The sequence below is a fragment of the Morone saxatilis genome, unplaced genomic scaffold (genome assembly GCF_004916995.1).
Source record: "Morone saxatilis isolate NCDOM2014 unplaced genomic scaffold, NCSU_SB_2.0 Contig23, whole genome shotgun sequence".
NCBI classification, from domain to species: domain Eukaryota; kingdom Metazoa; phylum Chordata; class Actinopteri; family Moronidae; genus Morone; species Morone saxatilis.
The window spans coordinates 18,155,975-18,170,648 of record NW_023339796.1 but is presented as its reverse complement, the minus strand read 5'-3'; the positions used below and the strand labels follow the sequence as shown (position 1 = coordinate 18,170,648).

At 40.1% G+C, this 14,674-nt stretch overlaps 2 protein-coding genes across 3 annotated transcripts in view; both read right to left on the bottom strand.

Annotated features, from left to right (window-relative positions):
• The window catches only part of LOC118334436 (phospholipid phosphatase 3-like), an 11,624-nt gene extending 5,806 nt beyond the window's left edge, over positions 1-5,818 (bottom strand). The window contains exons 1-2 of one of the 2 annotated variants that reach the window (XM_035670344.1): positions 5,427-5,818; positions 517-671 (exon numbers count right to left, since the gene is read on the bottom strand). In XM_035670344.1, coding sequence (XP_035526237.1) covers positions 517-671; positions 5,427-5,565 — 294 coding nt within the window. In that variant the 5' untranslated portion in view covers positions 5,566-5,818. The remainder of the gene's footprint in view (positions 1-516; positions 672-5,426) is intronic. The other variant, XM_035670343.1, reaches the window with a different exon arrangement.
• Positions 5,819-6,408: 590 nt separating this feature from the next.
• The window catches only part of si:ch211-188c16.1 (uncharacterized protein LOC562677 homolog), a gene marked incomplete in the record, with an annotated part of 14,217 nt that continues 5,951 nt past the window's right edge, over positions 6,409-14,674 (bottom strand). The window contains 4 exon segments of the mRNA XM_035671404.1: positions 6,409-6,859; positions 6,986-7,019; positions 7,271-7,284; positions 7,407-7,496. Of these exon segments, the coding sequence (XP_035527297.1) occupies positions 6,790-6,859; positions 6,986-7,019; positions 7,271-7,284; positions 7,407-7,496 (208 nt within the window).

Here is a 14,674-nt window from a genome sequence, read left to right as displayed (position 1 = left end):
GTTGACTTTTGAGTTGACATTATTTTGCCAAAATACCAGAGCTGAAATAATTAGTTGATTAATCCCCCAAACCCAAGTGTTTAAATATGACAATCTGCTTGTAGACAGCTAATTGTTTTCACATAAGAGCTTAACTGAAGGGCATTCCACTAGTTTTATTAAAATATAAAATGACATTATTTGAGGCAGCTGCGTCTTTATAAATGACTACTTTTAAGGTCAAGAGGGAATCTTTGGTATTTTCACTTCATGAATCATTTTAGCAGCTATTTTTCTAACAGTAGTGAAATAAATGGAAAGCAATGGCTGTCACAGCTCAATCTGAAAGCTCAGGATAATATACATTAGCTGTGGAAAATGGTTGGGAGTAATGTACAGCATGCAAAAGCACACAGTGAGTGAGTGAGTCTGTCGAACCAATCATGTCTTTTAAGGTGTCACAAGCCAACCACTGGATGGATTGAGTGTCCCAACGTATGCTCTCTCGTTCTCTTGCAGTACCACAGCAGGACTTACTGAGACCATGGGCACAGTGACGCCCACGGCTGTGAGCACGGTGGTGGACACAGTGCTGCTCTTATAGGTCAGCCTGATGCTGTTGTCATTGCAGAAGAATCCTCTCTGGTAAGGCGGGAAGGGAGATTTGTGCAAAAACACGGCAACAAGCAACACTGTAAGGTTGGACACACACGGGCACAGGTCAGACAGCTTTACACCAAAACAGTGGACCGCTGCATGAACAGACATCAACAGGAAGACAAATATGAAAGCACACAAAGACAAAAATCTCAGACAGTGGTATAAATAGGTTAAAAACTCATTCAAGCTATGGATTTAATCCTGTTTTAAAAACTGACGCTGATGCTGTCATGAGAAAATGAGGCGAAATAAACAAAATAAAATGAATGTCAGAATCAAAGCTACGTCATTGTTTTAGACTTAAGTGAACCTTTTATGTTTAGAATAACATCAACTGATCTCAAACTGGCTGAGTTGGCGCTAAGAGAGTTGCATGTGACATGTTTGGAAGAGAGACCATTGCAGCTTAGTGGCAAGAAAAAAAAAACCCACAAACACTATCAGACTCTTCCTTCCTTTCCTGCCGAGGCTTTCAAGTGCACTTACAAAGGCCTACTTTAAGATGCCTCGGGGGGTGTATGCGTCTGATCAATTTAGTGTCTTTTGCCACTTAAAGTGGCAAAAAGATCTTATTTATCTCCAGACAACAAACACAGAGTGGGTGTAACTAAGATGCGAGCCAAAAAGGACAGCTTATTTTCCCCCATCTACCAAAGGCTTCAATGTAGGACTTTGAAATTTGAGTGTGGTGGACGTGGTACCCAGGAGAGGCCTCAAATCTCTGACAGAATTTGGAAAACACACTTTCAAATCACTTCAAAGCTGCATTTAACTGATGACAGAGCTTTCAAGGCTCACTTTGAATAATTCTGCGATCTGCCGATACAAAGGAAAACAAACATCGGCGCTCCATTTCTAATGTGCCCCTCTTCCTCTGGCTCTCTGTCTCAAAAGCTAAAAAGCACTGGGGTGTAGAGGTCAGAGCTGCTGAAGGCAGGATGGTTGTGGTGGCAGTAAGGGGGGGGGGCATGATTTCTCAAACCAAATGTCAACACACGCTTCAGTTGCTGAGCCCCTCAACCCCTAACATCCACACACAGCTGACTTTGGCCTTTGAAGGTCCAGCTGGGTTGAGCTCAGATTACAGACAGAGCTCTGCTGCCTGATGGGAACTCCAGAAGGCTGGCGTTCCCTCCACATTCAGCAGGATTCACATTATTAACTTTCTCATTTTCATTCTCGCTCTTCAAACAAATACCTGGACGGGGCTACACTCAGCTCCGAAGCAAGTCTGGAGACGAGAGAAAGACCAGGGTGGTATGTATTAGAGTTCTGTAACTGTAAAAATATACAGTTCTTTAAAGTAAAATCCTCAACGTCTGATTCCTTCAGTTTGCTTAGCCTGGCCATGAACAGAGCCACACAGGGCTTTCCAAAACAACAATAAAAACGCATACGTGTCTGAAAGTGCTGGATGGGAAACACATGAAGTCCTGACCCCTGAAAATGCCTTTAAACTCTTTAACAGACCCCAGGACGGAGGCAGAGGGCAGAGATTGATAGAGAGAAGCAGAGAAGTGGCAAAATAAATGAAAAAGTGTCCACAGTTAGCCTTTAAGGGACCTGCACGGGTCGAGTGCTTCAAACAGCTGATTGGAAACAGAAGAAAAAAAAATAACACAACCACAACAAGACACTGTCAGGTCTTGTTTTCCAGACATTCAGCAGGGTTTTTTTCTTCTCCGCTCAGTCCTCCGACCCCTTCCATCCGTCTAAACAGTGCAGCATCAGCATCGAGTACAGCGTGTTAGGGTTTTTCCCCTCCTACCCTCTTCCTCCTTTCCCGCTTCTTACGGCTGGGGGGAGAGGGAGGGTGTCCTCGTCTTGCCAACAACAACACCAGTCAGCAGGCGTGGGATGTCTTTTGCGTTAGCTCAACATCAACCCAAAGACAACAGAAACAAACAACATGGACTTGGAGCTGGAGGGAGACTTCCCCCCCCAGTTTTCGGTTCCTAATGTCAACATCAGGTGTCCTCTGTTCAATTTTGCCCCGAAGCGGTTTGATTAACAATCAAGCGGGGAACCCTAACTGAACATAAACACTGTAAATGAAGAGCGACGATGACTTTTTCAGCACATTACTGAGCGTTGTCTCACAAAACTTTGAATTTCCGACGCTTGCCCGTTAGCCTTTCCCCCAGTTCAGCACTGGCAGCTCCATGTAGCTGCAGTTTGTGGAAACTAGAATCAATGTATAAGCCTCATGCTGAATTAAATCCCCACCATATTTTGGAGGCATTTGCCAAAACACCACAGTGTGACTATTAAAATAAACAGACGCACATTTTCCACTTGCAGGGATCTCTCACTGTCTGGCATAGAAATGTATACACGTCTGAGGTAGTTGTGGTGTATACACAGATGCAGTTGTTTTTACTCTTAGCAGCCCCCACACAACCTACCCCCTGTCTGTCTGTCTGTCTGTCTGTGTGTCTGTGTGTAGATCCAGCCTGCTGCAAAACTTAGCTCATAGTTCCACCGTGGAGGGGGAACCAGGTCTGCCTGCTTGGGTTAAATAAAAGCGCATTTGCATTCAACTGCTAGTGGCTAGAACGGCTGCTTTTCTTCCGTTTTTCTGCTCCATTTATTATTCACTTTTCTAAAAGGAGAGGCTTTACAGACGAGGGAGTTTACATATCCGCTATTCCCATAGCCCTCCAACTGTGCGCAAACAGAAATAGTGATGCTGACAATACACTGGCCCTAACAATACATGTATGTACATACAAAGATAAATGCATACATATTAATGTCATATATAAAGTACACTTACAAAAATAAGGCAGACATTATTCAGTACCAGCGTTGGAAAATGTTCATACTGTGGAGCAGATATTATGTCTTCTAATATTATATTATATGATATTAACATGCAATGAAAATGCATCACATGTAACTCTCACGTCCCTTTCTTTTGATGACTTAACTGACTGATTTTACTTGAATTAAGATGTTCAAAAACAATCTTGAGACCCAATTGGCTGTGGAGATGCAGATTTCTGTTTCTGTTTTATTCGCTTAAGTTTTGAGATGTTTGAGACTACCCAAACATAAATATCACGAGCATTAGACACCATCAACATTACAAGAGCTTTGTGAACGAACCATTAAACTCCAACTGTCTGAACGGTTTACCTGGTTCAACATAAAAAACAAGGGTCTGTGTTCATTAAACCTAAATAGTTGCTGAGTAGCCACCTTTAAACTACTGCTAAACCAGGAAAACAGAACACGGAAACATTATAAGACGATTAACTGGGAAACATGAAAGCCACCTGCTACGGCTTAATGTAAACTGAACCTGATCACCTCATCTGGGCTTTAAGGAAACAAAAAAAATAACAGCCTTCAGCTTTCCTCAGTATTATTTGTCAGGATCCAGTTCCAATCAAGGTAAATTGCTCTTCTAGTGTACTGACCAATGTTATCTTTACTGGCACTGATGCTCTCCTGGGAACGGAGAGTTCATTTGCATGAAAGAGCAGGAGAGCGATACGCAGTCATACGAGAACTGCAATCAGTGTGTGAGAATGGAGGAGTGACGATCACCAGTACAGACCCACCATTTCCTCCCTGTGGCTTCTCTCCTTACACCACATCTTAAACAGAAAAAAGCTGCTGGTTTGTTGACAAGCTTCTCTGTGGGAAGTTATGTACATAGAGAGCAAATCATGGGGATTTACCCTCCATAGTCCATAGACAAAAACTAGACCAAAAGTAAATATAGATTGTCAGAAAAAGACTGTTTATACTGTAAATCTTTCATCGGGTTGTTTCAACAAAAGCTCGACTGGTGCTTTTCCCATGGAGTTGCAACAATTTTGTTTTATACTGGAAGACTGCTTTGTAGTTTGCAGTGATGCTCTTTCTCACCACACTGGAAATATGTGGTTACACCAAAGAATGAAAAAAAAATTGTGACATTTGTGAATGGTCAAAGGTTTAAGCCCCAGGGACTGGCAAAACCCTTAGAAGGACTTTTGAGTTCAAACTTCTAACAACCTTAACTCAGTGTTTGCAGCTGGTGAACATCATAGGACCTGAGCTGATCAACATGAACACACTCAAGTCTGACCTTTTCACCACTTCCCTTAATTACTCCACACACACACACACACCTATATTATGCCAGATGTTGAGATCAAGAGAATTCCTGCTGGTGTGGAATGTGAACCATTCTGGAAAATATAATGAGGAGTCAGAGGAAGCAGCGGTACAGTACAGGTGTGGGTGGAGACCAAAGAAATAAATCCCTCCAGGAGCAATTTATTACTTTCCTCCCTTTGCCAGCACTATTATTTTGGAGGGTGTGGACTGAGGAAAACAAGACTTCCACAAGCTAATCTAATTTCTGGAAAATATGTAGTTAAATAGCTGTTACTGCTAAATGAGTATGCTGCAGTGTGTAGTGGGGCATCACTGGTTGCTTTGGTAACACAGCTCCTCGAGCTGGGGCAGATAGCTTAAGCGTCTTAAACACTTTGGGTAACTAAAGTGTTTAAATATGATTACTAGCTTTAAATTAGTAGTTCAGTATCTACATAGCTTCCATTAAATTGTGTTGATAGTAAAGCATAATAGGATATGTTATTACAGCAGTTAAATATCACAAACTAGAACTTAAGAATATCATATTATAAATTTAGCTAACCTACATGTATTGAAACTATCCTATGGCATATAAAGATAATATGAGTTGAGGAGAGAAAAAAAGCAATTTTGTGGTCGTAGTAAGGTGCTACAGGTTACTGCTCAGGGCCATTAACACACAGCGGGGCTCTTACCTAGGAACAAACAGAAGAGGTCCACTCCGACCAGCAGCTTCCTCCTGCTGTGGTCTTTGCAGTTATTGTTGTTCAGTGAACTCCCGCCGTTCCTCGTCTCGGCTGCCATAGTTTTCTCATATATCAAACAGCGTTGCATTTAAAACGCGTTACGTGGTTCAAATAAAAAAGGGAATACAATCTAGTCACTAGCTGTCGCAGTGCTGCGTTTACTTTATTTTCTACTAAAAGTGGCTAGCGAATCTATTTAAATCCCAAGGAGGAGTAGTCATGCAAGTCTGTACTAATATTTGTCTATTCAGAAAATACGCTGTTTCAGAATGTAACCCCTAGTTCTGGTCTCTAACAATTACAGCTCGCTTTCTTCCAACTTTTAACCATCCTTTACTACTTTCCTTGGGTAGTGAGGAGTCCTGCGACAGCCTTCCAAGAAAGCCCCTCCTCCAGCGCCTCCCCTTTCAATTAATGCCATATGGCAGCTCCTTCACACACACACACACACACACACACACAGGCTCATTCCCACACTCACCTCTGGGTGCTGCAGGGTGGGGGATGCCCGCTCTAACACAGCAGTAACAACGGGGATTTCACAAAGCACAGTGAGCCAGAGAACAGTGAAAACATCCAGGGATGGGAGCACATGTTGTACATCTGTGTGGTTAGTGGGGTCTTTCACAAGCACTGTTGTTTTCGACTGTAAAGTTGTAAATTGGTGAGTAGTCTGTGGAAAAGCAACCGACTAAAAATGACAAGATTTAATACAGACTGACATACTGCACACCATGACAAATGGAAACTCTGCTGTGCTGCAAGGATGATATATGTATGCCACATTGACCTTGCTGATAAGGAGCAGGATGGAAGAATCGGTTATCTCAGGAGTGAATGACTTTATGTTATATGTAGGTCTGCAGTAGTGACACCGTGCAGTGTGATTGCTCCAGCAGTTTCAATCAGGGAGAATGCCATAAAAATTTAATCAAAAGTCAATGACAAATATTTATTTGATGTAAGGCAAAAGGCTGATTCAAAGAAACATTCACAAACAAATCCTTAAATGTAAGCTACTACAAATTAACAGCTGGCTACTTAAAGGTCATTGTCATTTATTTTGAGTAAAGAGCAATGATTCAATTTGTGCTCCATTAACAGTGACATCAGAGAAAAGAACAAAGTGCAGAACGCAATGTGAAAATGTACCGACAGGCACAACAGAACAAAAAGGTGAAATCTGAATTATAGTACAGTCACATCAGCAGATCTCTTTATGATGGTTTCTTCCACTGTAGAGGGTTAAACAAGGGTCTCAAATCCTAACAGTTCTTTATACTGACAGTCTCCATTTTGCTCCATGTAGTGATCAGAAGGTGTCGGCATATAGCGGTGGGGGAGGAAGAAGCTCCAGCTCTGTGAAGTCAACCTCCTGCTCACTGTCATACGAAACACAATGGGACATCACAGTTCAAGAGCAGAATGCCAAAGACGTACTCTGCATTTCTAAATAAAGATCAAACGGAGCCTCCCTTGTTGATTAGAAGGAAACCGTCAACACTTACAGATATGGAGGCTCCTCAACAGCACGCAAGAGGTCTGGATGAAGACAAGCAGATACAAATGTCACATTAACTTTGAACTGTCTCAGTCCTGCACCATGTCTCCAGGTTACAGCAATCACATAAAAGTTATTTTCCACTAGAGGCAAGACGCCAGCCAGTGTTCAGACTGTAGCGTCCTCAAAGAGATTTGTAAGTACCCTCCTCTTCAGGTTCACCGTTATCAGTGAGTGTGATATTAGTGGTGACAACAGTGGAGTCATGGAAACAATGAAACTCTGAACTTACTTGGTGGCTCAGCACTTTTATAGGATAGAATGGAAAGAGAAAAACATTTTATATCATTCACACATTTTGAATACGACAACATCAGTGGACATTAAATAAGGTAAAGATAGAGGTTATGGATAAGAGAAAACTGTACTTGGTCGGGGTGGCTTCTCCACTGCCACCAAATTCATCTTTGCTGTGTTGGAAGAAGATGGCTAGTTTCTGCAGGGCCTCGTGTCTGGTCCTAAAGGTTGAAGACAAGAGCACTGTAAGGTCTTCTTTTACTACTATAACTCTTACTTTTCATATCCATCAATGGCCTACAGGGGGCGAGGAGCACCTATACAATACATTAGGATCCAATACAGTAACCCTAAAATAATTGCTACCTCATTAGGCTTACGATGATTTGTCCAGGAGGTGCCGATACCCTCCACATGTTCCAACAGGAGTACAAAGAACAAAGCTGATGATAACACACCCAGAATCACTCATTGATTGTTTTGGAGTCATTTTTAAAGATAAAATGTCAAAATTCTCAGATTTCAGCTTCTCAAATGTGAAACATATTTTCTGGTTTCAGTCCTTTGTGACAGTAAAGTGAATATCTTTGGGTTGTGGACAAAAGAAGACATTTGAGGACGTCACCCTGGGCTTAGGGAAACAGTGATCGACATTTTATGACATTTTATGGACCAAAAAACTAATTGATTAATAGAGAAAATGATTCACAGATTAAATGATAATGAAAATAATCATTAGTTGCAGCCCTAATGTCATTCAAATCTGGTAACATCGACTTGGAAGCATCCGATTTTAAACTAACTTTTTGGCCCTTTTTAGGAAAGTTAAATTGCCACTATTTTGCTGATTCATTGTTAACAATTTTTCAGACAAAAATAAAAAAAAATTTGAACATTTTATAGAAGAAACAATAGATTAATCAAGAAAACAATCACAATAATGTGAAGAGTTATCAATAATGACAACTGTTAGTTGCAGCCTTACATGTGATCATTACTATTTATTGGAATATTTGGAAATCACTGTCAGTTTATATCTTGTTTTATAGGACTAGTGTGTAACATTCATAGGTATGTTTTCATCAGTGTATAATCACCTGAAAATTTTGTTTTTGTTACTAAGTGGTCCTCCATGTTTCTACAGTAGCCCAGAATGGACAAACAAGCACTGGCTCTAGATATGGCCTTTCACGTTTTTCATGAGTTTCAGGTGAGTGGTATTCAGTTAGTTCCAATCTGCAACTTCACCAATAGAATAGTCACTGAATCCTACACACTGGTCCTTTAACACGTTAAAAAAAAAACACGTGTTGTCACTGTGTTGAGAATTATGTAATTCTGCTGGCCTTCTGTAGGACGGGGCATTTTGATCTGTTTAAACCTGAAATGCTACACTCAAGATAACTGTGTGACAAAGCTGATCAGGAGCAAAAGAAGAAAAACTTGACTCATTACTCCTTAAACCTTCAAATCCATTTCAACAAATAAAAACTCCCAAGCTTTTCACCACAAGGACATCTCTGTTATGCCCATATGAACTGAATGCAGCGTTAGCCCAACATGACTTGCAGTGAGTCAGACCAACAGTTTTACCAGTGTTCTGTGCCAGGAGGTAATCACTCAGTAACTGCTCTTAAAGGTCACTAACATACTGTTGCACAACACCAGAGCTACAGACTTTAAATGAGCTGGGAGATGAGAGAGGCAGGAGATGAAGTTGCGAGTATTTCTCAGCTCAAGTCAACAATAAAACAAGCGGCCTGTTGAGTCACACAAACATGTAACCGGATTGATGCAGCAGTAGTCAATGGCCTCGATAATTTACCAGCAGTGAGTCGTAATGACCGGGCCTGATGACCTTTTGCTGGATCAATAGCAGAACTGGTCATTCATATTGATGCACGGCATAATTTAGGTTACTTTTAATAAGCTCGTAAGAGTCACTATGTCTCCGGGGTGCACAGTTTCATTTCTGACACAGTGGCCAAGTGAGTCATGGCTAACATGTTAAGTCAGTGGCTTCATTCACCGCCTTACTGGTTCTTCCTGCAGAAATAAGAGGCCCGTCAGAAGCAGAAGAATACTCCACTTGTTGTTTATGGTTAGCTCAATATGTTGTTTTCATGCCATTCTGGGCAGTAATGATTTCGCTGTCTGTTTGCATGCAACAATAATAAAAACAGCCTTCTCATAATTGGCCACTCAGAATCTCGCATTCATTACTCTTTGATTAAGCATCTGCCATTGCTATTCACACAGCATGTAAGAATAACTCACCTCACTGAGAAATGGCAGTCTAAGTTTAAGGAGAAAATTATTATTTTTTAGGCATATATCTTGCCTCTTCAAGTCTCTTTTATATCAAGTAGATCTGGCACCATTTCCATCATTCCTGCAACAAGTGACTCTCAAACATTCAAGAGCCCCAGATTCAGCCACAACCTGTTGCTTAGGTAATGGATAAGTGGACTGGAATAAGTGGCCTTTATGTAACCGCCCACTGCCTCTTCCCTGCTCTGTTCCCCCTCTTTGTCCTCCACTGCTCTCTCTCTCAGCTTAAATGAGCTTTCATCTTTTCATAGTGTTGTTATCAAAGAGTCACGGTTGGATGGAGTTCATTAATTTCCTCCTCCGCGGGTAAACAAGTGCATTGTCTAATTATAAGCCATCACAGATAATGAGCGCAAACATCTCTGTCTTAACTACATAAATATGAGAATACTTGTGTACTCTTACTGCTGATTTTAACTTTTAAGCTGGAGTAGGTAAATTCTAAAAACCTTTTGATACTTAAAAATTAAATACTTTTTGCCATATTTGCTAAAACTTTTACTATATCCTGACAGTAGTACACGAGACAGATACTCTGTGAAAAAACTGGTTCCCCTGGCTCCTCCTAGTGCTCCTAATGGCATTTACAAGAATCCACAAAAAACAACCAATCAGAGCTAAGAAAGATAGTATTATTGAGTCTCATTCCCAGGTGTTCAAATACAGATGCTGAGAATGAGACTCAACAATCAGCTATCTTCAAGCCTCTAACTTAAAGTGTCTTTCTATCTTTCTCAGCTTTGATTGGTTCTTTTTGATCAAGCCGGGTAGATTCTTCAAATGTCATTAGGAGCACTAGGAGGAGCCAGATGAACTTAATTGTTTCACAGATTATCTGTCTCGTTGTTCTAACTGTCAGAGATATAGTTAAAGTTTCAGCAAATATGACAAAAAGTGATTTTTCTAAAAGTTATCTACTGAAGCTTTAAAATGAAGCTGCCAAACTTGTGTAATTTCACTACTAATGACTTTTACTACATATAGTTAAACATACTGCTGCACTGTTACAGCTGATATTTTAACAGCTTGAAGCTAAGAATAATTGGAAAGTGCAGGTAAAAATTGAATGTAAATTAAAATGGACACTGGTCTGAAGGGGTTAGCGCAGAGAGTTTCAGAGCAGTTGAACCTGTGAACACACAGATGACAAGGTAATGACACAGAGGAAAGTCAAAGAAACCAGGGCAACTGACCATGTCTGAGTCCACTCCTCGCTTCTCCGGCAGCAGGGGCTTCTCCTCCGTGAACTGCTGCTCCTTCATACCTGCCATCCTGGACAGCAACCTGCAATCACCATGGCAACACACACAAAAACACACACACACACATGTGAGGTTACGCTATCATTTCATCATACAGAGTACTGTTTGTGTTCATCGGCATTTGCATCACTAGCACTGTCCTACATGATGATGGTAGTTCAGTTTCAATTGAATGGAATGAAACAGTCCTTCATGGAGTAATTTCACAAATCCACATTGTGAAATTATGGAGGGGATCAGAACACTGATTAGATGTTGTACTGAACTGGAATAATCTGAGCAGCTGACAGATGAGGAAGGAAGAGATGGAATCAAGATGGGAGTATGTTTCGCTGCCCTAATTTATCGGAAGATTTACTTGTTCAAAAAGAATAATAATAATTCACAGCTACAGTCCAGAAATTTAATGAAAATTCATGATAAAACATATGATATAATATATGATATAGAAGCAGTGATGCTTTAGATTCAAGCATGATGTAAATCCAATCCCTACATTAAAGGTGTTCTCTGTTTTCCTGTTCACTTTCTTGTTTTGTTCTTGTATTTCCTTCCTCTTAAAACTTCTGTGAACGTGATATTTTGGGCATTTTGAAACCAGATTGGCTTATGTCCATGTTTATGTGCTTGCGGTCTTCTTCTTTCTGACTTTGTGGACACACTGTTGTGTTTACTGGCGCATTACCTCCAGTGTATCACTGGAGTCCGGGGGGGTCGCTGACAGTCGCCTGTGTGCTTGTACAGTATGTCCACATGCAAGTGCAGGAGATAAACATGTTAACAAAGTGCACAATTTATGTAACTTTCCTGCAGTCCTTCCATGAGTTGGGTCCACCTAACAAAGGTGGCTGTGTAAGGCACTAATGCAGATGAAGATTGTATTTGTACTGTCCACTAGAAAATGCTTCTGCTCACAAAATGGAGAGAGGCAACAGAAATATTGGAGTATAACTCATCATCCTTTTTTCCCCCCCTAAAGTTCAGTGCCTGAAATGGGGCTCTTTTCTGCGTGCATGCAGAAATGCTGGTAAGGCACTCCTAAAAACAAACAGCACTGAAAATGTCCTTGTTAAAATAGATAAAAACACCAGTAGAATTATGGTTAGATTTATGTTGTGTTTAGGGTTAGGGTTGAGGTAAATTGGGGTACTGGCACCTTTTTTGGCCCAATTCAAGTACTGCCAGGTTCAAAGCATGGTATCAACAAAAACACAGTTAAGTGATGTTCTGTTCTGGTTTGCGGGACAACAGAGATGCATTCAAAATTGGACTTGACATAAATGCTTATTGACCGAGATTACTGTAAAGAGTGGAGCTCGGAAGTGCACAGACTACTGCATTAAGGTCTAATTAAACTGACCGTTTGTGTTTGGGGTCACACAAACACACACACACACAGCCATAACACACAGTCATACACAAGGACACCAATATACTCTGACGCATCAGCACACAAACAGATCAGGGTCAGAAAGCATCAGTACAATAACACTGCTACATGATGGCATAAGTCCACCAATGCTGAAACACACATCACCACACACACACACACCAAGGTTATTATAGTTAACTAAAACTAGCTGCAAAAAAAACATTTTAGCTAACTGAACTAAAAATAAAAACTAGACTGTAAAATAACTGAAACAATATTGCATACCTACACAACTAAGTAAAATACAATTAAAATATACAGATATACAAATTTGACCAGACAGTCAAATTTGTCAACACAACAAGCATGTGCATGTGCATATGTTTATTGAGACTGGGATGTCAGCAATTTGGAGATATTTTAAGCAACTTTTACAACATTAGCAACATTTAATTTGTTACAGTCTTGTTAACGCTTGAGTTTTCACACATTAACATTTGTTACAGAAAGTGAGGAACATTTGAAGAAAATAAAACATTTTTACAAGTCATTGTTTGAGCTGTTATGGTATTACTAAGTGCTCATATTGGTACTTGGCATCAGCAAGTACCAAAATGTAATACTTGCATCTGGTCTGAAAAGGTTGGCATCGATGCATCCATGAAATAAACAATAATAACTAAACTGAAACAAGCAAGCTCACTGTGGAAATGATAACCAAAACTAAACAAATTGAAAAATGAATTGAAAACAAAAATGAAATGAAACTAATGAAAAATACAAAACTATAATAACACATACACACACACACACACACACACACACACACATTGAATTTAGTTTCTATTGATACTACATCACCTGACTGATGTACCATTGGATTTAGTACTCCCTGTTAAAACTGGCAGATTGGTCAAATTTACAGTTTTTTTTTAATATATATTAAATAACACTATCAGGGACTACTTCTGCCCATTTAATGTAAGTTAGAGAGATGGATGATGGGAGAGTGGGTGTAAATGTATATAAATAGCCTTATATGTTATTTATTTTATGTTACCCTAACTTAATCATCTGTAATGTTCTATGTGTGTATAGCATGAAGGGACTACACATTTCTTTTTAATGTGCAACCTTGTGTTGCTTAATGATAAAAATAAATTACCTTGTACCTTGTACCTTGTAACGAGTATGGCTGTGGTTTCCGAAGTGTTAACTTAACATTAATTAATAACATTAGCCTTGATATAGTGGCATCCAGGACCAGCTCACAGACAGTGGGAATAATAAACAATGAACAGGGCTTTTTATAATGCCATGTCACAAAATAATGTAGTTAGCTAATGATATGCTCCTTGTTCTTGGAAATGATGGTAGTCGGGCAGCCTGTGTTACAAGCACCCAGTTTAATCTGTCTTTGGATACCGACTATTGCTCCAACTACAGCCCCATGCACACCACTTACTGTAGGCACACAGAGAAATACTAAAATACAGTAAAACACTGTAAAACTGATGTTGAGTTTTTCTAAATGTAAGTGCTTAAGCAGCACAAACAACATTCCATTCACCTCCACTGAACTGAGGCGGTAACAGACATTTTCGAGGCAAATATCTCAGAACCAGGGCAAATAAAACCAAAACTATCAGCTTTTTGTGTGTGATTTGGGTAACTGGCCGTGAAAGGGCTTGCAACACCTTCACAGTGACATCAACAGTACACACAACACCTCTCTGTCTCTTCCCTGCTGTCTCATTCCACCCTGTCCTCTCTGTCCAACCTCATTTGTCCTCTGCTGTTTTCTCTCTCTTCTCTCTCTGGCAGTCATTCAGCCTAATGTGTGTTTTTATCTGACACTCTTTAAAGAGACAAAGCCCAGATGCCACTTACAGTCACTCCCAGCAGCCGATTAAGTGTGTGTTTTGCGTGTGACCCTAGAGTGTCACAGTCACTATACTTACAAGGGAAAATCCAACCTCAGAAATATACATCATCCCAGGACAGATTTTTAAAGTAAAGTTCCACCTGTCAAAGCTAATCTGTGAATAATCTGCACACAGACAGTGGGACAAAGCCTTTGTGTCCAAATGAGCTGCATTTCACAATAGTGCAAATAGGTCAGTGTACTTAGTAGCCAACAGATTTTCCTTTTGAAATAAATAAATACAGGAACAAATAACTGAAAACTACGGAAGCCGAGAACGGCCATGGATTTGTTTGTTTTTTTTATGCACTGTTATGTCGTGATAACAACTTATTATCTCATTATCTCGAGATAACAAAGTTTGTTTTCTCAAGATAACGAATTAATTATTTTGTTATCTCGACATAACAAAGATCGTTTTCCTGTGATAACAAATTAATTAATAATGTGTTCGTCTTGTAGGCTACCGGTAAATTACACTTTACATTGGTTTGTTTACTTGACTGGAAG